The 27,067-nt window shown below is 36.5% G+C and overlaps 1 protein-coding gene across 3 annotated transcripts; it reads right to left on the reverse strand.

Moving 5' to 3' along the window:
• Positions 1-12,630: 12,630 nt before the first annotated feature.
• On the reverse strand, positions 12,631-26,872 carry LOC106873876 (mitochondrial inner membrane scaffold 1). Of its 3 annotated transcripts, none has more exons than XM_014921394.3 (3): positions 25,280-25,760; positions 16,171-16,486; positions 12,631-13,303 (listed from the first exon to the last, which is right to left on the reverse strand). In XM_014921394.3, exons 1-3 carry the CDS (start codon positions 25,455-25,457, stop codon positions 12,958-12,960), a joined length of 840 nt encoding a protein of 279 aa, XP_014776880.1. In that variant the 5' UTR covers positions 25,458-25,760; the 3' UTR covers positions 12,631-12,957. The 3 variants fall into 3 exon arrangements, with proteins under 3 accessions (XP_014776880.1, XP_014776881.1, XP_052830884.1); XM_014921395.3 differs by lacking the exon at positions 25,280-25,760 and adding an exon at positions 24,291-24,424; XM_052974924.2 differs by lacking the exon at positions 25,280-25,760 and adding an exon at positions 26,773-26,872 and having other exon boundaries at positions 12,809-13,303.
• Positions 26,873-27,067: the final 195 nt, after the last annotated feature.

Raw genomic sequence — 27,067 nt, forward strand, 5'->3', positions numbered from 1 at the left:
ACCAGCATCGATTGTCAAGTGATGCTGGGGGGGGGGGACAAACAGACACACAAACATATATATATATATATATATACATATATGACGAGCTTCTTTCAGTTTCCATCTACCAAATCCACTCACAAGGCTTTGGTCAGCCCAAGGCTATAGTAGAAGACACTTGCTCAAGGTGCCATGCAGTGGGACTGAACCAGGGACCATGCGGTTGGTAAGCAAGCTACTTACCACACAGCCCCTCCTGCGCCTGTGTGTATGTATATAAATATATATACATATTTATATACACACATACACACTCTTGTCAGTTATGACGATGAGGGTTCCAGTTGATCTGATCAACAGAACAGCCTGTTCACGAAATTAACATGCAAGTGGCTGAGCACTCCACAGACACATGTACCCTTAGTGTATTTCCCAGGGAGATTCAACATGACACAGAATGTGACAAAGCTGGCCCTTTGAATTACAGGTACTACTCATTTTTGCTAGCTGAGTGGACTGGAGCAACATGAAATAAAGTGTCTCGCTCAAGGACAACACATCACTGAGAATTGAACACACAACCTTACGACTGTGAGCTGAATCCCCTCTCTCTCTATCTATCTATGTGTATATATAATATATATATATATATATATATATATATATATAGAGAGAGAGAGAGAGAGAGAGAGAGAGAGAGAGAGAGAGAGAGATGAGAGAGAGAGAGAGAGAGAGAGATAGAGAGAGAGAGAGAGAGAGAGAGAGAGAGAGAAAAACACATGCGTATAAATGTATAAATACACGGGTACATTTCCCTAGCTACTGGAGATAACAGTGGACAATTTTGATGAAGGTCATTCAGCCAGAAACACATATCCACATCTGTCCTCTTATTTATCTGTTATCCACAAACATGCCACTGGCTACTTTGAGTTATTTCCCTTAGCTCACTTTTGATTATAAATACTTTTGTATGTGTAAGTATGTGTGCATGTGTATATATATTCATGCATATAAACATATAAATACACACACATGTATGCTTGTATGTACGTGTATATATATATATATATATATATAATATATATATATATATATATATATATATATATAGTTTTAGGGAAAAGAACCAAGGTTCATGAACTCATGAACTGTGAAACTTAATTTAATTTTAATCTTTAATAAATTGATTTTAATTGAGTTTTTACCTGTAATTTTGGATTTTATCCCTAATATATATATATATATATATATATATATAGTGCCACACACCCTAACAGTTGAGGGAACCCGTGGAAGAGGTAGGCCCAGGAAGACCTGGGCTGAGGTGGTGAGGCAAGACCTTCGTACATTGGGCCTCACCGAGGCGATGACTACTGACCGAGACCTTTGGAAATGTGCTGTGCGTGAGAAGACCCGGCAAGCCAAGTAAGATCGTTGCCAGTGCCCCTGGACTGGCTCTTGTGCGGGTGGCACATGAGATGCACCATTTTGAGCGTGGCCGTTGCCAGTACCGCCTGACTGGCTCCCGTAGGATTTTCGAGTGAGATCGTTGCCAGTGCCCCTGGACTGGCTTGTGCGGGTGGCACATAAAAGACACCATTTCGAGCGTAGCCGTTTTCGTGCGGGTGACACGTAAAAGCACCCACTACACTCTCTGAGTGGTTGGCGTTAGGAAGGGCATCCAGCTGTAGAAACTCTGCCAAATTAGATTGGAGCCTGGTGTTGCCATCCGGTTTCACCAGTCCTCAGTCAAATCGTCCAACCCATGCTAGCATGGAAAGCGGACGTTAAACGATGATGATGATGATATATATATATATATATATATATATATATGTATGTGTGTATGTGTGTATATATATATATATGTATTTATGTATATACACACTCACACACATACATGAAAGTTACAGAATGGTTTGTAGCTCAAGCAACTAGGAAGAGAGTTGTTAACCTTGTTGAGATGCAGCTTGGTTTTGTGCCAGGGAGAAGCACTACTACTGATGCTATCTTCCTAGTAAGCCAACTGCAGGAAAAGCAGTTAACCAAGAATCAACTGCTGTACTTAGCATTCACTACCATGGAGAAAGTCTCTGACAGGATCCCTCATCTGGTTACTGCAGAAACCAGGGGTAGATAAGTGTTGCATTCTTGAGCAAGACTCTTCATTTCACATTGCTCCAGTCCACTCAGCTGGCAAAAATGGATAATCTTGCAACGGACTGGCATCCTGTCCAGGTGGGGAATACATATGCCATGAAACTGGGAAACCAGCCCCTATGTGTTGGTATGACTCATGAAGATAACTTTTACCTTTGCCTTTTTTTACATGTGGATCTCATAATATTGATTTTGCTGAGATGAGCAGTTCTTCTCAAGAACTGCATATCAACAGTCATCCTGGTCCTTCATCATCTCCTCTGCGAGGTTCATTACCCTGAGATCAGTCCTCACCACCTTGTCCCATGTCCTCCTTTGTCTTCCTCTTCTGCAAGTTCCATTCACATTAAGTGATTAGTACTTCTTTATAAAGCTATCTTCATTCATGCAGGTCACACGTCCATACCGGCACAGTTTTCTTTCTTGCACACTACTCTGATTCCTCTTATGCCTAGTTTTTTTTTTCTCAAAACATTTGTGCTGTCTTTCATGCACACTTACGTTACAAATCTGATGAAGCTTGATTTCTTTCCATCCTTTTTAAGTCCTCGGCATTCTCATTACCATGCAGCATTGAAATTCTAACACAAGCGTCATACACTCTATCTTTCATCATCATCAGTTAGTTTGTTTTCCATGCTGGCATGGGTTGCACTGTTTGACAGGATCCAGTGAACCACAGACAGGGCTGTCACGCACAGTAGTAGCTACTTGAACTTTTTCCAACCTGTTCTTACTCAGGCAACTATACTTTCAGAGCAACCATCCCCTTCGCTTATTAAATCTCTTCGATAACAAAACCTACTGGCTACTTCTAGTAAGCCATTTAAGCATTTAAGAGAATCCATTTCCCATGTGCTCCAGTGCATCTGCCATATATGAAGCTTACTTTCTATTGGTCTTACTATGCTTCTACTACATCTTGTCTCCATAGTTTATATTGGGTACGGCAAGTGGAGTTCAGACCTATTCCTTGTCTGTACACAGAACAAAGCCATTTCCCTGATGATACCATGCTCCTTTCTTTTTCTCTTACTTATTAAAATCTTAGTCTTTGCCAATTTTACCTTGAGGTCCCTTGATTCTAGGTTTCCTTCCATGCCTGAAATTTCTTGTCTATTTCCACAATAGATTCGGCCATGAAAACTAGACCATCAGTATGTAAGAGTTCTTATGTGAGGGGCTGTAGGATTATAATGAATAGAGGACTGAGGACAAAGTTTAAGTGGACTCCTGCCTTGGAGCTAAATTCATCACTGAAATGGTTATACACACATATAATGCATATATACATGCATTTACATACACACATATAGACATACATATACATAGCACAGGCATAGCTATGTGATTGAGAAGCTTGCTTCCAAACCATGTGGTCTCAGGTTCAGTCCCACAGTGCAGCACCATGGCCAGGTGTCTTCTACCTGGCTGACCATAGCCTAAAAAAAGCATGTTGTGTGTGCGTGTATGCATACATGCATATATTTATCTATGCATGATGGCTATAAATGAGCATCACTGCCATACAAGTGAAGTCATCCGTTTCCAGTCTTCCTTGGAAAACATGTCTGTTCATAGGAAATATTATCATGCCTGGAAACAGGTGAGATCTGACAACAAAAATGGCATCTGGCCATAGAAAATCTGCCTCAACGAATTTTGTCTGACCCATGCAAGCATTGAAAATTGAATGCTAAATGATGATGATAATATATACATATGCATGTCAACATTTAGTATCCATTTTCTGTGCTGGCATGGGGTGGATGGTTTGATATAAATTGGTAAAGCTTAGGACAGCGCCAACCTCCACTGTCTGCTTTGGCATGGTTTTACAGCTGGATGCCCTTCCTAACATCAACCACTTCACAAAATGGACTGGGTTCATTTCATGTGACACCAGCACCGACAAGATCTGCTTTGGTATGGTTTTACAGCTGGATGCTTTTCCTAACATCAACCAATTTAGAGAATAGACTGGGTGCTTTTTATGTGGCACCAGTGCTGGCAAGGTCTACTTGGGCATGGTTTTACAGCTGGATACCCTCCTAACACCAACCACTTTACAGAGAGAGGACCGGGTACCTTTTATGTGGAACCAGTGCCAGCGAGGTCAAGACATAACTCGCAAGACGAAGGTGCCTCAATTGAGAGGGGGTGTGGTATTGAAGGAGGTGGCTTTGTGCCAGGTGACGAAAAGTTTGAGTATGAGACAGAGAAACATATCTTGCTGCAGAGGAGATACACGATTACCTCAGTTGGATGGACGGAAGGAGAGAGAGTGCGAGAGACGGTGGCAATATGCCAGGGCACGCTCTCAAGGTACAAGGATGTGAATATAAATGAAATGGTAGAGGAATGCTCAAGGTGCATGAGTAGGGAATTCACAAAGGTGCGAAAAGGGGAAGAAGGAAAGGAAAGGGGAGAATACAGTGAGTGGTGTAACACGGGTATCTGGGGGAGTTGAGTGATGTTGGGCTGCAGGATTGGGGAGGGAAAGATAAGCATCATGCATGAAAAAGAGATGTAGTTTGGTTGATTGGGGTAGGGTGTGTGAATCAATATTACCTGTGGGTGAAATACACGGTGCCTCCAGAACTCAGTTTTGCTGAGGTGGGTGGGCCTTCTCAAGAACATCATTTCACCAGACATCTCTGTCTATTGTCATTTCCACCGTGAGGCCATATATATATATATACACACATACGTAAATTTAGACATAGGGTAGACATGATCTTGTGGCTAGGGAGTTCGCTTCGTAAACCCATGCTTCCTGGTTCAATTCCACTACATCGTACACTGGGCAGGAGTCTAATTCGACAACTCCACGCTATCCACAGCCTTGTGAGTGGATTTCGTGAGAAGCCTCCCCAACACACATACATATATATGGCGATCTCATGCCGTATATATATATATATATATATATATATATATATATACACACACACCTTGAATATCGGTGTTTTTCTTGCTTTCACATTGCACGATAGTTGTAAACGAACGCCCCCGTTATACGTGGTATAGTTTGTTCCTAATCTTCCGTGAAAACACGTCAATAGCAAAATAAAATATCTTGTTTGGAATCAAATGCGGGTTGGAGACAGGAAGGGCATCTGGCCGTAGAAAAGCTTATTCAATGAATTCTATTTCGCCCATGTAAGCATGGAAAAGCAGCCGTTAAAAACGATGATGAAACAAGTGTGTGTGTATATATATATATATAAATATATATATATACATGCGCATATAGATATATACATACACACATAACTATACGTATTTACATACACATATACAATATATATATCGGTACCCTGATATGCATATATATAAACATGTAGATGTAAGTATGTACATATATGTGTGTATACATGTATATATATTCTTTGTATTATATATATATATATATATATATATATATATATATATATATATATATATATAGTGGAAGGAAGCTTCCATTTTTTTATTGATTTATTTTATTCGGAAAATCTAGTGAAATATTTGATAAATACCGAGAATTTTATTTCAATATTATAGATATTTACAACATAAATTTCATTACCTTCTTAACGCATTATATATTTGTGCGCGCGCGCGCGCGTATAATATGTACGTTACACAAGAGTACCTCACCATACGTATTAAGTATAATTTACAGTACGTAAAAAATTTACATCACAGTTAAATTTAGATGTAATAAATACGTGAAAGAAAAAAAAAAACCACCGAAAAAAGCCTTCTGTTCACACAAAATAATCTACAATGTGAAAACTGATCAGTGATTCGATTTAGGTTTAATTAAATAGCTGATTTTATATTTTTTCTGCTCCAAAATAATTCTGATTCTGCTTGTCAAGCCCGAGCATCCAAAATGCCTGCGAATTTATTTCTTGACAAATTTGCTTATTTTAAAAGAAAAAAAGTTTAATCACACCATCAAGTATTGTTTTGTCATCAACTTAATTGCACAAATAAATTTTTCTTATAAAATGCACAGAATTTCTTCGGTGATTTTAATTACCTTCATTTTTCTTTTCTTTTTTTTACAAACCCCCATAAATATTCGTTACAAATACATTGCTCTAATAACTAACCTTATTGTATAAGATATCAGGGGATAGATATCTTCCTAAATAGAATAGAAATATTTTTTAAAACTTTGTTAATACTTATTTCTGTTGTAGTACATGCGATTGTTTTTCTTTATATATATATATCAACCTATTTATGGCCTTCATGCAAAAACCTTTTTTCCTTTTTTATATATCTAATCGGGCATTTATTTAATTTCGTTCACTTCACTATTTTCAATGCCAAGGGCTTGGTAGATGTCCTTAATTCTTTATTAATTAATTAATGCATCAGTTTGCATAATGGCATTATCTTTTTTTTAGAAAATTTATATGGATTATCTTATAAATAAAATTGCACAGCAATAAAAATTTATCAGAGGAAAACGACTTCAGAGATGTATCTTGTTTCAATTATGATTAAATATGGCCAAAAAAGAGGGAGAGAGAAAGAGAGACAGTTTGGTAGAAAACATACCATTCATTCTTATAACAAGACAACTGCTTTCAATGAGAAATGAAACATACATCGCTATGCAATTTCACACAGGAGGCATTTGAAACAGGAAAATATATAAAAAAAAACATGGGCATTTATAAAAGAATAAAGCATCGATAAACAAACAAATGACAAAAAAAACAGTCGGATGATTAAATGATAAACATAAATGACTTACCTAAACATTCTTGTGATTGATGTGACAAGGGATCAGTGGAAAAAAATTAAAAATCTCGCCATTTTCCAGTTTCCAGATGGAGTTGCTGGCTTATTCGAAGCCGTAGCATTCGAAGGTGACAAAGCTATTTGCCAACAACGAGAAACATTTCTATTTATTAATATCCAATAATAGTACAATATCTTTTATTTATTATTTTATTGATCAAAATGAAAACATATATGGTAGATTGAGTGATAGATAGATAGATCGATAGATGGATGGATAGCTAAAACTGTGTCTGTTATTTGTGATCGTGTGGATTTTTTTTAAAAACTATACTCTTCGGGTCAATTATTATAATTGATGATGATGCAGGATTTCCCTGTTGCCGATTTAGAGAAAATAACCCATCATGTCAGATCAATACATAGTTTAAAAGTTAATCACTCCATTGGCAAACAAGGATGCGCGCGCATACACGAATAACATGCGTGCAGACAGAGGTACAGATAGAAGTGGGGGGGGGGGAGAGTGAGACAGTAGAGAGAGAGAGATCAGTAGAGAGAGAAAGAGAGTGACGGAGAAAGAAAAGAATAGTAGAGAGAGAAATCAATAGAGTGAGAACAATAGAAAGACAAATAAAGAGAGAGAGAGAGAGAGAGAGAGACACACACACAACAATGATAGATATTCGGTAGATAAGCATTACACGCCGACACTTATATACACGTATGTATAACATACACATGTATATTACACGTACGTTCACACACGTGTATTCGTGTTAAAACGAACAGGAGACAAAATAATGCAGTTAGATGTTTATTGTATATATATTATAAGTAAATAATTGGTTTGGTAGAAACATAAATGTAGGCGGGTTGATAGGAGGAACAGAAAAAAAAAAGACTAGACAGGTAGATAAATGAATAGTAGTCCAGTGTGACATAACTATTTCCTTCCCCCAATTTTTACCTGTTTACCATCCTGTTATGTCTCCAGGATATGTGAAGTAAAAAGTAGTCTTGAATTACACAATGTAATTTACATAATATCAATACCCTTAATATTTAAAATTAACACCCTTAAAAGCAACATTAAGGGAAATAAATCTACCAAAACAGATTGAATGATGATTGAGAAATAAAAAGCAATTTTAAAGATTGGGTTCCAGAAATATCACAAATTTCCTTCGGGTTCAGAATAGTAGACATTGTACAGGTTCATTTAATTTTGAAAACACAGTTTTCAAATACAAATAAGAAATTTGATCTAAAGTTAGAAATTCATTTGGGCTCTTTAAAGACATTTAATTTATTTTCAAAGCTTATTGTGGTTGTATTTCTGTAAGCCGAATTATATTTTTATTTTTAATTTTAAAAAAATCGGCATTTTCCAGTCGAAATGACACACCAAGCGAAACAGACTAAGTGTGGTCATATCGACCTGTAAGAAATACAATAATTTCTCTAGCATATTTAGGGACACATCGAATAATGCTGCCTGCGTTACACTTGTCTGATAAAAAAAATACCATTATCGTTATGGATAAAATAGATTTGACCACAACCAGAGCTGACCTAAAACTAAATAACACATCATTCTATTGTTAGAAACAGCTTCCAAGTTTCATTCAGTCCACACGCTACCTTCTTAAAGCAGACACATTGAATTACGTAGATCGGAATATACCTTGTATGAATAAATAAATAAATAAATAAATAAAACAGGATGGAGGTTTCTTTAATCATGAATCTCTATCTATCGAACCCAACTTCGTGTTAAACTACTTATAATAACCAAGTAGACGGAATGCATGTTTTTTTCATGGAGAGATCTCTAGTTCTACTTTAGATTACCGGCAATAATATGATCCAAAAATCTGTAAAAGAAATTAGGTCTATGGACTAAGAATATTGTAAAAGCTTTTTCGAACGTACATGAATGAACTATAAAGTGCTAGTCTAAATAGTTTAAACAAACCAATGATATTAATATGTGTTATACAGCCAAGCGCTGGGGGTGGGGATTATGTAGAACACGTGTATATTTTTTTATTCTTTTACTCTTTTATCTGTTTCTATCAATTGACGGCAGCCACGCAGGAGCACCGGCTTGAAAATAGTTTTAGTCGAATGAATCGACCCCAGGACTTATTTTTTACGCCTAGTACTTATTCTACCGGTTACTTTCGCCAACACCTGTTGTCAAACGGTGATGGGGAACACACACACACATATATATATATATATACGCTACAGGCTTCTTTCAGTCTCTGTCTACCAAATATACTCACAAGGCCGACCAAGGCCTTGTGAGTATATATAGTATATATAGTAGAAGACACTTGCCCAAGGAGCCACGCAATGGGACTGAACCCGGAGCCATGTGCTTGGAAAGCAAGTTTCTTGCCACACAGCCACGCTTTGGCACAGGACTTGTAATTCCGGGGAAGGGGTAAGTCGATTACATCGACCTTCACAGCTCAAGTGGTACTTATTTTATCAATCTTGACTGCATGAAAGGCAAAATCGCCGAAATGTCGCTTATCATTTTGCCCGGCGTGAAAACGGTTTTGCCAACTAGCCTCCTATATATACGTATATACATATATAGGAATTTAATTGTTTTGGCCGATCATGGAGTGGCCTTCGGTCTCGCACCAATGCAGTACTTAACGGTATAGTCCAGCGATATATTACTGCTTATGTAATGTAACTGGTCAGAACATTACAGATGGTTCCGCGCTAACTATCGCACTTCGTAATATTGATGACTCTTGAGACATGCTGGCCTCTTTTATGTAGGTGTATGTGTGTGTATATATGCATATATATAAAATTAATATACACACCAGTTTGCAATGTTTTACTAAAACGGAGAATTACAAATGTCACTAAATGTGACTAGGGTTTGAGGAAACACCTCCATTGCTAGAAATAAGAGCTAAACCGCTCTAATGCTGCAGTTAAAGCACATGAATGAAAACGTATACGATAACCGTGACCATAATCGTCCGAAAAGTGCTGATCGAGAATTCAATTCTCGTTAACTACAACATTAGAGTAGTTTAGTTCTTATTTCTAGCAATGTAGGTGTTTCCTAACGCCCTTGTCACATTTAATGACATTTGTATATATATGTATACACACACACACACGCAGTCATGGTTGGTTCGGTGATGCTAAAAAGTATCGGAACGAAAATATGGTGAAAAATTATAACATTTTCCGGGAGTGAGAAAGAAGAGTTACCTCCCATGGGTCGATGTCAGCTTTGGCTCATGTCTATCGCCTGTCTGTAGGTATATTCTTTTCTTGTTTCAGTCGTTTGACTGCGGTCATGCTGGAGAACGTTTATCATTTTCCTAGTCCGAAGACAGCAACGAAATAGCTAGCTTTTTTAGTTTGAGAAAGGATCTAGATCGTGTGAATTTTTGTAGAATGGTTCTCTGTTCAGTCAAACATCGAATGTAACGTCTACTTGCAGTTAGATATGGTCCAGAGAACGACAGACATGTACACACACATATAGCTGACACTCTTCTACATACATACACATATATATATATATATATATACATTTATATATCTATACATATATTTCGAATGAGTATATTTCATAATGAATGCCATAATTGCTTAATATAATTGCTAATTTATTTATTTAGGCATTAGCTGATAATAAGGGTTATAATGTGCATTCTTCTAAATGGATTATTATTCTGGAATCATTAAGTCTAGATATTGGTTTAAGATACTCTCCTACGTTTATCTTAATTTTATCATGGAGTGTTTATTTAAAATTTATTAAATATATACATATATATATATGCATCTTTACTGCATCTCCTGCTCTTTTCTGTATATTGGTCAAATGGGATGCCGCTTGGTTGACCTGTTTGTGGGGCACCTCTGAGATATTAGACTTGGCAATAACACCCCAATCTCATACCATTTCCACTCTACCGGCCATTCACTACAACACCTGTGTGTGTTCGGATTGTCTTTGCACATGAGCCATCCAGACTCCTGCCTTTGTTGTAAACAGGAATTAATCTTCTCTCCTCGCACCTTTGAGCCATACAGGCTCAACTCCCCTCCTCTCCTCTCTTCACCCATACCCAACTTCTTTCTTCATTGATACTATCTCCACCCACATGCATATACCAGACCCCTACTCCACCCCACACTGCACACACTAGCATTGACCACTTCCCAGCACACACACCATCTGCACTTCACAAATAAACACATTTTAGTACAGAATGCAAGGAAAAGCAACTCTCAAAAAAACCAACCTTTTTTTAAAAAAACTCAACTATGTATCAACCAATTTCATGATTACCAGAATGAAATCTAGTTTGTGTGGCATTATTCTGTAGTAATGCCCTAATATAAATATAAACAAATAATTATATTCTTGGGAATAGAAATTTCCCTTATGAATTTTTTTTACACACTAGCTTCCTGATAAAATTCTTGCAAAAGATTTTTATCCTATTATTGAATATATATATATATATATATATGGTATATGAAAGGTGGAAGATGGAATATACAAGAATTTATTATTAATCACAATTGTTTCGACATATCTAGCATTGATCCCTCATATATTTCCATTATGAATATAAGTTCTCTATCCCGTAACTAATTAATATAATTGCTAATTTATTTATTTAGGTATCAATTGAAGCATGAGTTATAATGTGTATTCTTCCAACTGGATTATTATTCTGGAATCATTAAGTCTTGAAGTGATGTCATGTTCAGTCATCTGCTCACTTCTCCCAGTAATTAAAGTTGATGTTCATGCTCTTCGTTGTCGTCATCATTTATTTTAGTTGGTCTTTGTAGTGTCATGTGGTCTCTTGCCAGTGTTGAGTTCACAGTAGGGGATTTGGCGTGGAAATCTGATGCTGTTCATCCGAGGCAGTGTTTGCTGTTGATGGTCTCAATGGTGTTAGCTTTGACCCATCCAAGGACTGTACAGTTATTGACATAGTCCTACCATTTGATCATAATCAAAGTTTCTGTTTATGAAATCGTTCCAGATTTTGGATGTGTATATATATATATATATATATATATATATAAATCCAAGAAAGTTAGGGGTTATGAATCCAACCCACTAAAGGATAATATCTATCCAATATACTGCTGGAAGAATAACCAATTATTATTACACTAGTGTTTTTTCTTTGTATTACCAAGTGCAATAAATGGGCATGAGTAAAAAGATATTTTACCATTAATTTATATAGCAATAAGAAAATGGAGGGGAACAGGTGGTATTCATCAACTTGCAGGCATTGTATTGTAGCAGACATTTGCTTATCCAACTCCTTAAAACACTTAATCCCTCACCTGTAATTTGGCTGCATTAGAAGCAGAGCATTTTTTTTTTTACATCAAAAAAAAAAAAAAAAAAAAAAAGAAAATCTGTCTTGTATACTGTTAAGTACAGTAATTTTCTGAATAATCATGAATTCCATTATACTAGTATGAAGTCTCCATTTGTATGACGCCAGTTAAAAGTAAACAATTTTCAAAGAAATATGATGACCTTGTAAACAATTTTTATAGGAATGCAGCAGTCAGCCATCATTCCATTAGCGCCAAACAATTTCAAACCAATGTTATCATTACAAACTGTAACCATGAAACCTCTTCATAATGTTATCTGGCTCATAAATAAAATTTTATCCTTCAGAGCAAACCAATAACAAAAACTGAAAAAAAGCATTTTATTAATGGAAAATAGTATTTATTTGTAACTAAAAAAAACAAAAAAACAACAACTATGTATTGCAAGTTCTTTCTGTCAGTATTCTACAAATGCATAGCATTGTTCCTCATGGAATCACAGACCAAAAAATCCTATAACGGAATTATTGTTTGTCTTGTTTTGCTATTGTTTTAAAAAAATTTGTTCTTATAGATCACAGCAAATAAAACAAAAAACTATGGCAATCTCAAATTTACCACAGTTAATTAATTTATAAGTCAACTAATGAAATAACTTGAAAAAAAAGAAAAGAAATTTTTTTTAAAAATCTTTTTATAAAATTGCTAAAATCGTTTTTTTCTCAATTTTTTGAGTTTCAGAAATCTTTTCTTCATTTTTAGCAACCTACTCTTCTTTAGTTGTTTTCTGCGAGCATTTAAATACAGCTTACTGTCAGAATAAAGTCTTTTGAATTTTGCCTCATCCGGCACTGGTTTCATGCGTCCAGTTTTCTTGAAATATCGGATGGCCAGGTTTGTTCCTGCTAAAGTCACCGTGTATCGGGCAGGTGTGGCAAGTTTGTACATTAAATATGCAACAGCTATATTTCCAATGCCGGATTTTTTGAACTGGCTAATTATCGTCTCACTTACATTTAGTCTTTCAAGGACAGGAATTATGTCAAAACCACTGGAACAAACAAAATAAATAAAATTAAACAAACTCTTTCCATGTTTTGAGAGGGAGGTATTTATCTATCAATTGTTTTGTAAACAAAATGCTAGAGAATAGAAAATATTATATATATATAAAACATATCAGTGTACACTAAAACAAATACACATAACTCCAATAATCTGAAGTAGATATCATCACCATTGTTGTTTTAACATCCATCTTTCCATGCTTGAACAGGCTGGCACCAAGCAAAAAGCTCCTGTGCTGGTACCAAGTAAAAAGCACCCAGTACACTCTGTAAAGTGGTTGGTGTTAGGAAGGGCATCCAACTGTAGAAAGCCAAAACAGATAATTGGGGTCTGGTATAGCTCTCTGGCTTGCAAGCCCCTTGTTAAACTATCCAACCCATACTAGCATGGAAAATGGATGTATGATGATGATGATGATGATGATCAGATTTTCTATGGTCAAATGCTCTTCCTGTTGTTTCCAAGCAAAGCAATGTTTCCCCATGGCTGGATATGTTCCTACGGGATACTGGAGATGAACGACACACATTTATAACAGTCACATGATATCAAGACAAGGAGACCCAAACACACACATATATCATCATCATCATTTAATGTCTGTTGTCCGAGCTGGCATGCGTTAGACAGTGTGACCAGGCTGCATCAAATTCCAGTCTGATTTGGCAAGGTATCTACGACTGGATGCCCTTCCTACTGACAACCACTCTGAGAGTGTAATGGGTGCCAGTTGCAATGTAAAATAAAGTGTCTTCTCAAGAACACAACACACAGCCTGATCCAAGAATCAAACTCACTACCTCATGATTGCAAGCCCAATGCTCTAACCACTGAGCCATGTGCCTTCACATTTCATTTGTAGATGTATAGTGTTAAAAAAAAAAAACACAAATTTCTGCTTGTTACAGGAATTACTACACAGCTATTTGGGACTATTTCTAAGAAAGAAGACACTCGGTTCCATGCATATGTATATGAGAGTTCCTGCAGATGATCTAATTGTATAACAGATTACAAATAGCATTGTTACAAGCCCCCAAAGGAGCATTTACATGGTTACTCAATTTGCAAGAAATAGCAGATAAATTTCTTCAAACTACTGTCTTAAAGGAAAGGACACTTTTTACAAAGTAATCATGGATGCTACTAAAGAGATGGAGAGTTCATAGATGGAACGACTTTGGTTGTAAGTCTGCTCATTTGGGAATGACCTAGGGTTAAACAACAAGAACACTTGGTGCCGAGATGGCAGAATTGTTAGCACACCAGACAAAATGCTTAGCAGCACTTTTTCTAGTTTTACATTCTAAGTTCAAGTTCTGCCAAGATCAACTTTGCCTTTCATCCTTTTGGGGTCGATAAAATAAGCACTAGTTGAGCACTGGCGGGGGAGGGGGGTAATCAAGTCACTCCCTTTCCCTCAATATTATTGGCATTGTGCCATAATTGGAAACCATTATTATTGGTGAAACCAGAAATATCAAAAGACGTTCTGGTACTATTCCTACGTTGGAAAAATTCCATGAGAAGTTAGAGGGCTTAAGCAATGATCCTCAACTTGAGTAACCTTTGCTGCGCAAGAGCTGAGTGTACTCGGTTCTACGCATATGCACATGAGACACAGGAACTTACACACATGACGTAGTACACACATTTTATTTAACAGAAAGAGGTCACAAGAACTGATTTGCATGTTATTAGCATATTGCATCATCAGCAAAAATTTCATCAGCACAGTAAGAGTTAACGCCCCTTCGTCCAGATATAGTCTTAATTATTATGATCGAAGTGACTGTCAAAAGAAACTTGGTAAAGCTATTTATAAAATATTAAGTGAACTCAGTAATTGTTGTTTAGCCCAAGTTAGGTCTTATCTAGTATACCTGTAATTAAAGGTATTCTAGTAATGCTGAGAAAGTCCTTTTTTCATATCAGGGATTGTATTGCCCACAGTGGTCTTCCCTCTTTTCAAACAGTAAGGGTGTGATTCGAGGGAGATTTAGCTGCCATTTCTAAAAAATGTCTTGTCAAATTGTCAAGTGAACGTATTATAAACAAAATAGGAATTTTGAAAGAAATTTCTATAAAACTAGTTTTTAAATATCAAATGGCTATAGGGGAGTGGGGTCCACGAGACTAAAATAATAATCAAAGGGGTTTATAAATAAAAAATGGTTGAGAGCTCCTGGTTTATAGCAATGGTTCTCAATCGTTTTTTTGCTTATGGACTCTTTTCATTCCTATTTTACTTGGATGTACCTACATAACCATTTCATATTTAAAAAAAAAACCTATTATATTTTTAGAATTAAATATTATTGGGAATTGTATACAAAAAAAAAAAATTAAAACATTCTGTGTATTGTAGAAATATAAGCAGTTTATTGCAGATAAATTTTAGCAGTTTATTGCAGATAAATTTTAGCAACATCTTATATGGATCCCCAAGAGCCATATGGACTCCGGTTGAGAACCACTGGTTTACAATAATCATGCAATGTCAAGATAAAGACACAAACACACACATACACAGCAGGCTTCTTTCAGTTTCTGTGTACCAAATCTGTTCACGTGGCTTTGGTTGGCTGAGGTCAATAGTAGAAGATACTTACTTAAGGTGCCACGCAGTAGGGGACTGACCCCAAAACCATGTGGTATATCTTTGTGTGTTTCTAAATAAGGTTGGCCCAACCATTTGATAGAGATTGATAAAACGAGTGCTGAAAACAGTTCTTGTACTAGGCTTATTGTAATTAAGTGTAAATTCTTGGAATTTGTCATCCAATTATTGAAATAGACAAAAGAATTAAAAGAGTATAATTTAAAAAAATAAAAATATGAACAACTTACGTTATAGTGAGATAATAGAAGGAACCAAACCAGACAGCAGACGTGGCAAGATGGACTCCAATGAGAACTTTGCCATGCTGTTTATAGGCTTGTTTGAATCGTTGAAAAATGGATAAACCCTTTGGAGTTTCCTTGTCGATATCTTCTCCATTACGCTGAACCCTGCTGGTCTTGTGAAAGGAATTTGTTCGGAAATTTCGACAATATGCAGATGGTACCAACTGATTTGTTAAGTTAAAGTTATTTTGTCTTCCATATTTGGGCCCTGGTATTAATTGGAGATGATTGTAGGAAGAGAAAAATAACTGCCTGTTGGCTGAAAAGAAAGAAAATTGAAGAGGAGATGAGTGATTGAATTAGCACAGAGTTTCTTTGTTCTACATTTATCTTTAAACTGGTATTGAGTCCTCTTTGGATTTCTGGTTGTCTTGAACTTTGATTCATGAACTTTCATCTTGCTTGCCTTGTCATGGACACATTAAAGCTCTGATGTCTGCCAACTGACTTGGCAGACACCCACAAGATTATCCACCATCTTTTTGACGACAACTTTGGGCATATGTTTGAATTTCATATATCTAACACTTGTGGACATGCTTACAAAATAAAATTTAAAAAAAGCAACACAGCACCCATGACTTTCGGAAACATTTTTCATGCTCAGAATTGCTGAAGCATGGAATAAACTACCCACATCAGCAGTTGGCTGTCGGGACATTGCACTCTTCAAAACTTCCTTCCTGAAATTTGACAACAGTACACCAGATATCCCCAGCCTTTAATAACTCATTCACAGTTTACTTCATGTCTATTATTCTATGTACTGTTTGTTCATGCACCTCTGGCTACTTTTTCCAATGAGTTGTACCTGAGCACTGTATATGTTATGTCTCAAGCTATTGCTCTCTAGCACCTTTGGATGATCTCTACTCAACCGCTACACAACTGCTACTCAACAGCTCTACCAACTCCTCTACCATGGCTAGACTACCTCTATTTATATGTCTTGGGCGATCCTACTTCTTCGCTTGGAGACATCGACACAACAGTGTACAATAATTTAATTATTGTTATTATAAATATATATATGCATCAACATTGCTAAAAGCTTTTCTCATTCACTTTTCATTTATTATTCAACTTCTTTACTACAATGCTTCAAGCAAACTGTGATACATATATATAAATTCGTTATTTGCAACAGAAGCAATGTTACTTTTGGACAGCAATCTATACAGCTTATTTAACATGGATATACTGTACGAAAGCCAGAATATTGCATCATTTATTTTGTGAAAACATCTCGTGTAAATAAGTAGTCCTAAAAAGCAATGATACAGAAGTATCTGTAGCAGATGAAAAGTGGTCAGCAATGGTGGCAGTGGAATTGCTAGATCCCAGGATTTCTGCACAGTTGTGCATCATTAAAAGCAAGTATCCACTACCAACTGCATGCCTGGACAAATTTTGTGTTTACTGATATAGAAAAAAACAGTGATTAACAAATCACTGGTTTCACAAATATCTGGCAGGTTGAGCAAAAACCCATTATTAGCAAGAGAAGCAGTTTTAGTTCCAAATAGCAATCAGTATGATACTTAACATGGATATACTGTAAAAGAGCCACAGTCTGCTACAGACACTTTCGTGCTTCTCAGCACTATATGTTTGTATGAAATCTCTTCCTAAGATTAATACTGCAGTATTATGGCATTCTTACAATATAGAATATCCACAATTAAGGGATCAACAACAGTTGCTTCACCACATACTGAAGTTCAGAAATAGCAGCTAAAGTGCTGAAACTCCAACAGATAGCATTACTTGTAACTCACAAAGGCAAAACAAGAAGAAAAAATAACAAACCTAACCAGTCGTAGTTAATCATAGACGCGTTTCTGGCTTAGAAGAGAAAAACCCTTCATTTCCTCATCAGTATGATATTCCAGTTGCAAATTCATATCTGATGAGGAAATGTGGTGAAGCAACTGTTGCTGATCCCTTAATTATGTTATTTATAAATATATAAGAACTTTTAAATAAGTTCTTCACCGATAATGGTGTTTACATACCGAAGAGCTTGGTAAAAATTATTAATTATTAATTTATCAATAAATTAATAAATTGATAATCCTTGGCGTTAGGAAGGGCATCCAGCTGTAGAAACTCTGCCAAATTAGATTGGAGCCTGGTGTTGCCATCCGGTTTCACCAGTCCTCAGTCAAATCGTCCAACCCATGCTAGCATGGAAAGCGGACGTTAAACGATGATGATGATGATGATATATATATATATATATTTATCAGTCTGTATTTTTGAAATCAGTTGCTGTTTCCTATCGTATTCTCTATAAGGCTGACAGGATGACTTAGGTTCTTTAACCCTTGGCAACGGAGTAATGGATCAATGATGAAAGTTGACTAAATCTGAAATCAGTGCTGATATGAGTCCATCTCACTTGTCGTAAGGAGAGAGCCTGTCTCTATTGTCAGCCATTGGAAAAGTGCTCTCACATGGCTAAGAGTTGTTTTCACTGTTATTTCTAGCAATGCTGGTGTTCACTAGCACCCTCCGTCACTTTGGTGATGACTGTACTTGATGCCTATCGGTTCTAAATTGCGAATAGCCAACTTGATATATATAGATATATATATATATATATATATAGATAGATAGATAGAGATATACACATACACATATGTGTATGTGTGTATATATATATATATATATATATATATATATATATATACATACATACATATAACTTCATTACTGAGAGCAAAGAATAGTTCAGCTGTTTGTGATGTATCAAGTTAAACATGTGAAATAGTTTTCTGGAAATGTACTTTTTGTTTGTTTCCTTTTGTTTGCAATTTTTTTCTTTTACTTGTCTCAATCGTTTGACTGGCCATGCAGGGGCACTACCTTGAAGGGATTTAGTCGAACAAACCAACCCCAGTACTTATGTTTTGAAGGGATTTTTTGAAGTCTGGTACTTATTCTGTTGGTCTCTTTTGACAATTGTTTATAGGGATGTAAACAAACCAACAGCAGCTGTCAAACTGTTGGAGAGATGTGTGACAAGCACACACAGATATGTAAATATGATGGACTTCCACAGTTTCCATTGAAGACATTCCCTCAGAAGGCATTGGTTTGCCTGGAACTATAGCAGAAGACAATATGGGTGCTGTGCAATGAGATGGAACTCAAAACCATATGATTGCAAAGTGAGCTTGTTAACCACACAACTATGCTTGAGCCTATATATAGGTACAGAGAGAGGGGGAGTTTATGTATATGTGTGTGCATGCATGCGTACAAGAAAGTGATCAAGAATGAAGTTAACCCTTTCGTTACTGTATTTATTTTGAGATGCTCTGTATTTCTTTCAATAACTTTAAATATAACAAAGAATTTAGTAAAATAACTTAGTTACCATTCAGCTAGTGTTAGGAACATAAATTGTGACTAAGGTTTGGTGGAAGATTTTTATTCAAAACTTATGAAAATAAGACATTTGTACTCAGAGCCAGAGCTGGTTTCAGCCGGGTAGGTATCAAAAGGGTTAAATGATAAGATAGTGAATATTTTCTTTTCTTATTTCTTTTTTGCCCACAAGGGTCTAAACATAGAGGGGACAAACAAGGACAGACAAGGGGGTTAAGTCGATTACATTGACCCCAGTGCGTAGCTGGTACTTAATTTATCGACCCCGAAAGGATGACATGCAAAGTCAACCTCGGTGGAATTTGAACTCAGGACGTAACAGCAGATGAAATACCGCTAAGCATTTTGTCTGATGTGCTAACATTTCTGCCAGCTCGCCTAGTGAATATTTTATTTTCTGGCATACAAATCAAATTTTTTCAGAACAAAATTTTCAGCTGAAAAACACAGGTCAACTTATATATCAAAACAACTTTAGGGGACCAAAAATTCTATGCAAAACGCAGCAGGATTTGGAAAGATAGCAATGATGTGTGAATTTTTACACTATATACTATATCAATTTGTAAGCCAGAAAATGCAGTATATGTAAGAATGAACATCTGAATTATCATAGAATCATATCTGCAGTACGTCTCACTGTGTCTTTGAATAGAAAACTTAATTCTATGTGCTTCAGATGAAGAACAGCCTCCAGATTTATTTGGTAATAAAGTGGAGACATGATAAGGGTAGAAGAAGACATTTGACATTCATAAGGAAAACGTGAAGAAGAAAGTTAAATGTCTCCAAAGCTTCAAGTGGCTATTAAGGTCCCATTAATTAGATTTAGTTAAAAAAATTTTTTAAACTGGTACTCCATTGGTTACGACAAGGGTTCTAGTTGATTTGATCAAAGGAAAAGCCTGCTGGGGAAATTAACGCCCAAGTGGCTGAGCAAGTCACAAACATGTACCTTTGACATAGTTCTCAGAGAGATTCAGCATGACACAGAATGTGGCATGGTTGGCCCTTTGAAATTACACGTACAACTCTCTTTTACCAGCTGAACTGACTGGAACAACGTGAAATAAAGTGTCTTGCACAAGGACACAACATGCTGCCAGGTATTGAACTCAGGACCTTATGACTGAGTTGAATACCCTAACCGCTTGGTCACCTGATGTTAATTGGATGGCAGATAATTCTCCCCCTTAATAGCACACCAACCCATTCAACATTCACAATAAGACCTATTCACTAAAGTAACTGACCAGAGTTATTTGCCTTCGAACTAGACTGTCCTATACATTATTTACATTCGACGGATATTTGTTACAGAGACATTGAGTGTGCTTCAGTAAGCCTGTCATGATTTGGCAATGGGTCATATGCAATGTTTTGAGTGGCATGGACACTTCAAATGCAGAAGAATATCCCTAGAAGACATGCCCTGTATATCACCCCTGGAAATGTGAAAATTCATCAGCTTGTGCATGAGGATCATTGGAGGACAATCAATGATATTTTGAAGCATTTGAGTGAGGACATTTGGTGAAAGTGACCAGATCCATGGAGCACAAAGAATTGGATTCTACACGATGACAATGCATCCTCCCACTGGGTTCTGTTCACTTATAAGTTTCTCACTAAAAACAAAACAAGGTATCACTTCTGTACCTGCCCTATTCACCAGATTTAGCACCTGCAGCCATCACACCTCATCTTCCTTCAACCATGCAATGGACAACCACTCAGAGACAACCTGATCCAACCTTCATTGAATGCATGATTGGGTGGTAAAGGAATTCATTTCACAGCTATGATGTCTTGGGGTTCAATCCTGCCACATAGTTTCTTGACAGACCCTGAGCCGACCCAAGCCTCGCAAGGGAAACTGGATAGATGGAAACTGTGTGGAAGCCCATTAAATGAATTGAGTGCATATTGTGTCATGTTGGCTTGGCCTGAGAAATACATTAAGGGCTCACATGTCTGTGGAATACTCAGTCACTCACTTGTTAATTTAATGAGTAGGTAGTTCCCTGGATTAAAACAACTGAATACAAATCATCAAAACCAATGGAGAATCCATTATCAATAGCACAAAGACAAACTCACAACACCTACCATGGATAAAGATTTGTCTCTCATCTCCTCTTGACTCATGAATAACACATATTCTAAAATACTCAAAGTCTCTTATCATCATCATCGTCGTTTAACGTTCGCTTTCCATGCTAGCATGGGTTGGACGATTTGACTGAGGACTGGTGAACCAGATGGCTGCACCAGGCTCCAATCTGATTTGGCAGAGTTTCTACAGCTGGATGACCTTCCTAACGCCAACATTATAAAACCCCAGTAGCAAAATTGCAAAACAAAAACTTAGATTAACCACCCAGGTCTCTTCTCTTCTACTCACCTTCCTGCCTTGACACATCTTCAGTACCATGTTCCTTTTCTGATTAGAGCAACCACATTCCCTACAGCAAGACACCTTGTCCAGTCCTTCTATCATACTTTGGCCTAACATAAATTCACATCCTTTCGTACTGTTTCTCACTCAGCTGAGTGGGTCTTATCTCACTAATAGTGCTGGTTCCACATAAAAGTGATTGGCATTAGGAAGAGCATCCAGTCCTAGAAATCATGTCAAAGCAGATACTGGAGTCTGATGCAGTTCTGTAGCTTGTCGGTTCCTGTCAAACCAGGTCAACCCATGCCAGCATGGAACATAGTCGTTAAGTGATGATGATGATTTTTTTGCAAGACCAGAAAATAATATTTCAGCTCAGATCAATTACTGATCACCTACCAAGTCAAATAAGTACTAATCACAAATGAGCCAGTGTTACACACAAAACAATGTAGACACCATCTGGAAGCTCATTTGTGAGAAAGACCCAGTTAATATGCTTCAACCATCACCACCACAGATCTACCCATACCTTTTTATTGTCATAATAAAGCTCCCATCCCTGCTCCTCTGAACTAACTAATGCGTCTACCTGTGTCTCTTTTTGTCGTCCTTACTATGTCTCATTGCACAGATGTTACCCAAACATCTCACATAATCCTTTCACAGAGCTATCATTCATTGGAATTCACAATATACCCACTCAGATATGTCAGGCAGTCATCGACCTTCACACAGCGTCGATTAGAGATGTCAGCCATTGATATATACAAAGGGGGCACGTCACTGTTCAGAAAACACCAAAAATAGCAACAAAAAAACCCAGTTTTTATATTATAAGTGGTAGATATAATTATGTATAATAGGGATATGTCTAATATGCATACTAATAAAAACAACCTTCCACGTTCAAGGAGTTTCGTGATACTCTGGAATGTTTTTTATCCTACAACGGGTGTGACATGGCTACACACACCGGCGTGGGCTCATGAGCAAATTAAACAAAGTCTTTGATGGTTTACAAAAGGCAATGTACATTCTACTTCACTTGCTTTGACTTACTAATTCAAAGGCATAATTTAAATCATAAATCGATTTGAATCTCTTGTCTTGCTGCCGAGCAGGCACACGAACGGGGGTGGGTATTGATTAATAAACTAGACACATTAATTTCACAAATCTATCTGTACATAGTTCTGCCGACCGAATATAACAGTACACCTGAATGAAACTTACCAAATGTAAAATATGAAGCAAAAAAATATGTAGTAACAGTAAGAATATACGTTAATGCAACGAGCCCAAGAGAGAGAGAGCCAGTTCGTTAACAATTCCCCGTCAACGGTTCCCAAACTTTTATCACGATCTATTGTTTCAAATCAATAATTCTTCGTCACACTTTTTCCAATATAATAGAATAACTTCTTTAAAATTTTATAAATTGTAGTATTTCATACTTTTTTTGGTGCAATAATCATCAGTTTTGGGGTAACTGTTGCTAAATAAATATGTACATAAACAACCTCAGGTAGAGAAAACAGAACGGACCACAGAAGAATATGTGGCAATTACAAATCATCATTTTACTTAAGTGATTACCAAGATTGATTAAACTAATCAGAGTTAATTACAGTTTTATTATATATATATCATATCATATATTTATATTATAGATCATAGATATAAACAGCACACCTTTATGCCGACATTCGAAGATTCCACACAGGTATAGAGTTAAGTATAAATACTTTGTGCCAATTTGGGTTCATATCTGGGTAAATTTTCAGAAAATTTACCCATATCTGTGGTAACTAAGGCTAATTAAACTAACATAATTGCCGTTTATATTTTGGTACATTTTATAAACAATGAAATAGCATAGCTCAGCAATTTTTGTAGATATTCGGGGAATCCAGCATGGTCGTTTCCATGTGGTTCCTCGCGTTTTGTATATTCCACAACTTTATGACTTTTTAAAAAACATTTACTGTTTGTAGTAAATGTTGGGGGTATATTGTATAACAAATCGATAGAAATGTTACATATTTAGAAAGTAAAATATTTTAAGTTCGCGACCCGTGTGGGTTTGGGAACTGCTCTGTTGATTATACATCGGCACTGGACCCGATTTACTAGAAATAACAACCAAACCCCAAATTACATACAACTCATCGTAATAAAAAAAAAGAGGACACATTTTACAATACTGTCATATATATATATATATAGGCGTGATGGGCACTTTTGGCCAGCTAAATCTCATATTACATACCTGTCGTCTTAAAAAGAAGATACATTTGACCATAGTGTCATATATATATAAACACACATTCAAGGCGTGATGGCCACGGCTAAAACGCCTTTGATTCATCATAAATCTGCGAAGACAGTGCTGATAGAGAGAATAATCAAGGAGATTACTTGCAACTTCATGTTTTCCTTTCTAGAAATATCTAAATGGTAACACACACAAATATAGACGAGTTCATTCTTATATTTATTTATCTTATTACTATGACGATTCTTGTTAAAAATGATAATTCTTGCTGAGGGTGGATAAATATTAGTTATATAATGGTTTCTAACATACGAGGAGCGTGTTGTAAGAGGATAACATTCGATTAAATCGATCTGAATAACTTGGCTGGTACTTATATCTTTAAACTACCCCGAAATTGACTATAGAATTATGGTAATTGGGTTCACCTTCACTTAGACTCAGCTTTATACATTAACAATTAAACTGAAGGATGATTCAATACTTTTTTGTTGTTGTAGTTGTTGTTGCAGATTACATATTTATGTATGAATATATCTCCAAGAATAATGGTTACAGTGACTTCGAAGTTTCGGCCAGCGGCTATTCTTCCACTCGGACTGTTATGGAAGGCCAGCAGGCCGAAACTTCGAAGTCACTGTCACCCCGATTCTTGCAAATGTATAATATATTTATGTGTGTGTGTGTGTGTGTGTGTATACTAATACTATATATTTATATATTTTTTATACTGTGAAACTTAATTTAATTTTAATATATTGATTTTAATTGAGTTTTTACCTGAAATTTTGGATTTTATCCCTAATAAATATTATTATTATTATATTATTATATATATATATATATAGGATTACGTGCACAAGTCTACACCTACAATTGTGTATGTAATACCATGTATGCATATATATGTATGGCATACCTACAAAAGTGCATGAGGGGCAACCAGTATTACTGGTGGTATAACAACTAACAAATATGCTTACCTTCAGTAGCATTAACCTTTACTCTGGACCATGATGAAATAAAATGCCTTTCCTCTATATGACGATGATGACTCAAGAAATTACAGCGTGCACACAACTGAACCACATTCTTATTAACGCATGTCTGTTTCATTCGATGAACAAAATTCAAGCCAAATGCTATCCTGGGGTAAATCATGCTTTCGAGATTGGTCTCTTATTTATTTTAAATCAACTGCTTCTTATTATGTTCCACCGGTTCTTTTACTCTTTTGCTGCTTCGCTATAACTTCGGATATAAGACATCGAGACATCAGTTTCATTCAGTTATTTATAAAACATTTGGTATTGATGTGACTACTGCTGTCCATCCCGACTGCAGAACTGAACGAGGAGTATGTACCAAATGAAGTATATTTATGAGTGCGCGAGACTTTAAAAATGTTTTCCAGACAGATCGGAAGTTACATTTTTTTTTTCGCCCACCACTTATAACACGCGGGAAGATAGAAAGAGAGAAACAGTTATATTTAGAAGCGGTCGCTCTTGCTGTTAGATACAGTAGCCAAATTTACCTTAAATTACATGCTACCATTCTTTAAAAGAATGGATACTTCGGATAATGTACCCTTAGATAAACTATGCCTGAAACAAAGATGACAGAGCCATAGTTGGAATGCTTTATATATATATATGTGTATATATTCTCTTAATTGTTTCAGTCGTTTGACTGCGGCCATGCTGGACCACCGCTTTTTAATCGAAGAAATCGACCCCGGGACTTATTCTTTGTAAGCCTAGTACTTATTCTGTCGGTCCCTTTTGCCGAACCTCCAAGTTACGGGGACGTAAACACACCAACATCGGTTGTCAAGCGACGGTGGGCGGACAAACAGACACAAAGACACATAAATATATATTAAAAAAATAATAAATGCGCCTTTTTAAAGCCTAGCCAGGCTCATGGGCCCGGTTTCCCGGTTTCAATGGCGTATGTGTTCCCCAGCTGGACGGGACGCCAGTCCATCGCATCGTTACTCATTTTTGCCAGCTGGAGCAACGTGAAATGAAGTGTTTTGCTCAAGAACACAACGCGTTCCCCGGTCCAGGAATCGAAACCACAATCTTACGATCATGATGCTAACCACTAAACCACACGCCTCCACACACACGCGCACACATATATATATAACAAGCTTCTTTCAGTTTCCGTCTATCAAATCCACTTACAAGGTTTTGGTCAGCCAGGAGGCTACTGTAGAAGACACTTGCCCAAGGTGGGACTGAACCCGGAATCATGCGGTTAGGAAGCAAGTTTCTTCACTTCTTTTAAATTGCCGTAAAGGCATTACACAGAGGGGGACACTACAACACATGTGGGGACATATAACAATTAAAAATATAAAAATAAAATATATAAGGAATGACACATGAAAATGAATATGAAAAATAAATTAAAATATGATAACATGAATGATATTTGAAAATGATATTATGAAGAGTGTGCTACTCACCCCACACTGAGTAACACCACTCACCGCCTCTGGGTCCTAAGTTTTTCTCCTTCAGTCCAATCCTTTTCCCCCTTTCTCCGTCACTTAGTGACATCATTCTCTGAAAGTATTCGTAGGTACATTATGTTTAAAACAAAATTGGTAATATCTTTGTTGGGATGCTTTCTTTATATACATATATATATTTGCTCAAACAGATGTAGTAGCCAAATCTCCCTCAAATTACATGTTACCTTCTTTAAAAAAAAAGCTACATTGAGTTATGTTACCCTATGTACACTATGGTTGAAACAAA

Source organism: Octopus bimaculoides, chromosome 20, assembly GCF_046866305.1.
Source record: "Octopus bimaculoides isolate indiv1 chromosome 20, ASM4686630v1, whole genome shotgun sequence".
In the NCBI taxonomy this organism is placed as follows: domain Eukaryota; kingdom Metazoa; phylum Mollusca; class Cephalopoda; order Octopoda; family Octopodidae; genus Octopus; species Octopus bimaculoides.

What these genes read in the sequence shown, in the direction of transcription:
- LOC106873876 (XM_014921394.3), bottom strand. Translation starts at nt 25,457, where the DNA reads ATGATTTACCCCAGGATAGCATTTGGCTTGAATTTTGTTCATCGAATG. An exon ending in AAAGGTTAATGCTACTGAAG is followed by an intron (nt 16,487 to 25,279) that starts GTAAGCATATTT and finishes CTTTCTTTTCAG; the next exon opens with CCAACAGGCAGTTATTTTTC. An exon ending in TTCTATTATCTCACTATAAC is followed by an intron (nt 13,304 to 16,170) that starts GTAAGTTGTTCA and finishes TGTTTGTTCCAG; the next exon opens with TGGTTTTGACATAATTCCTG.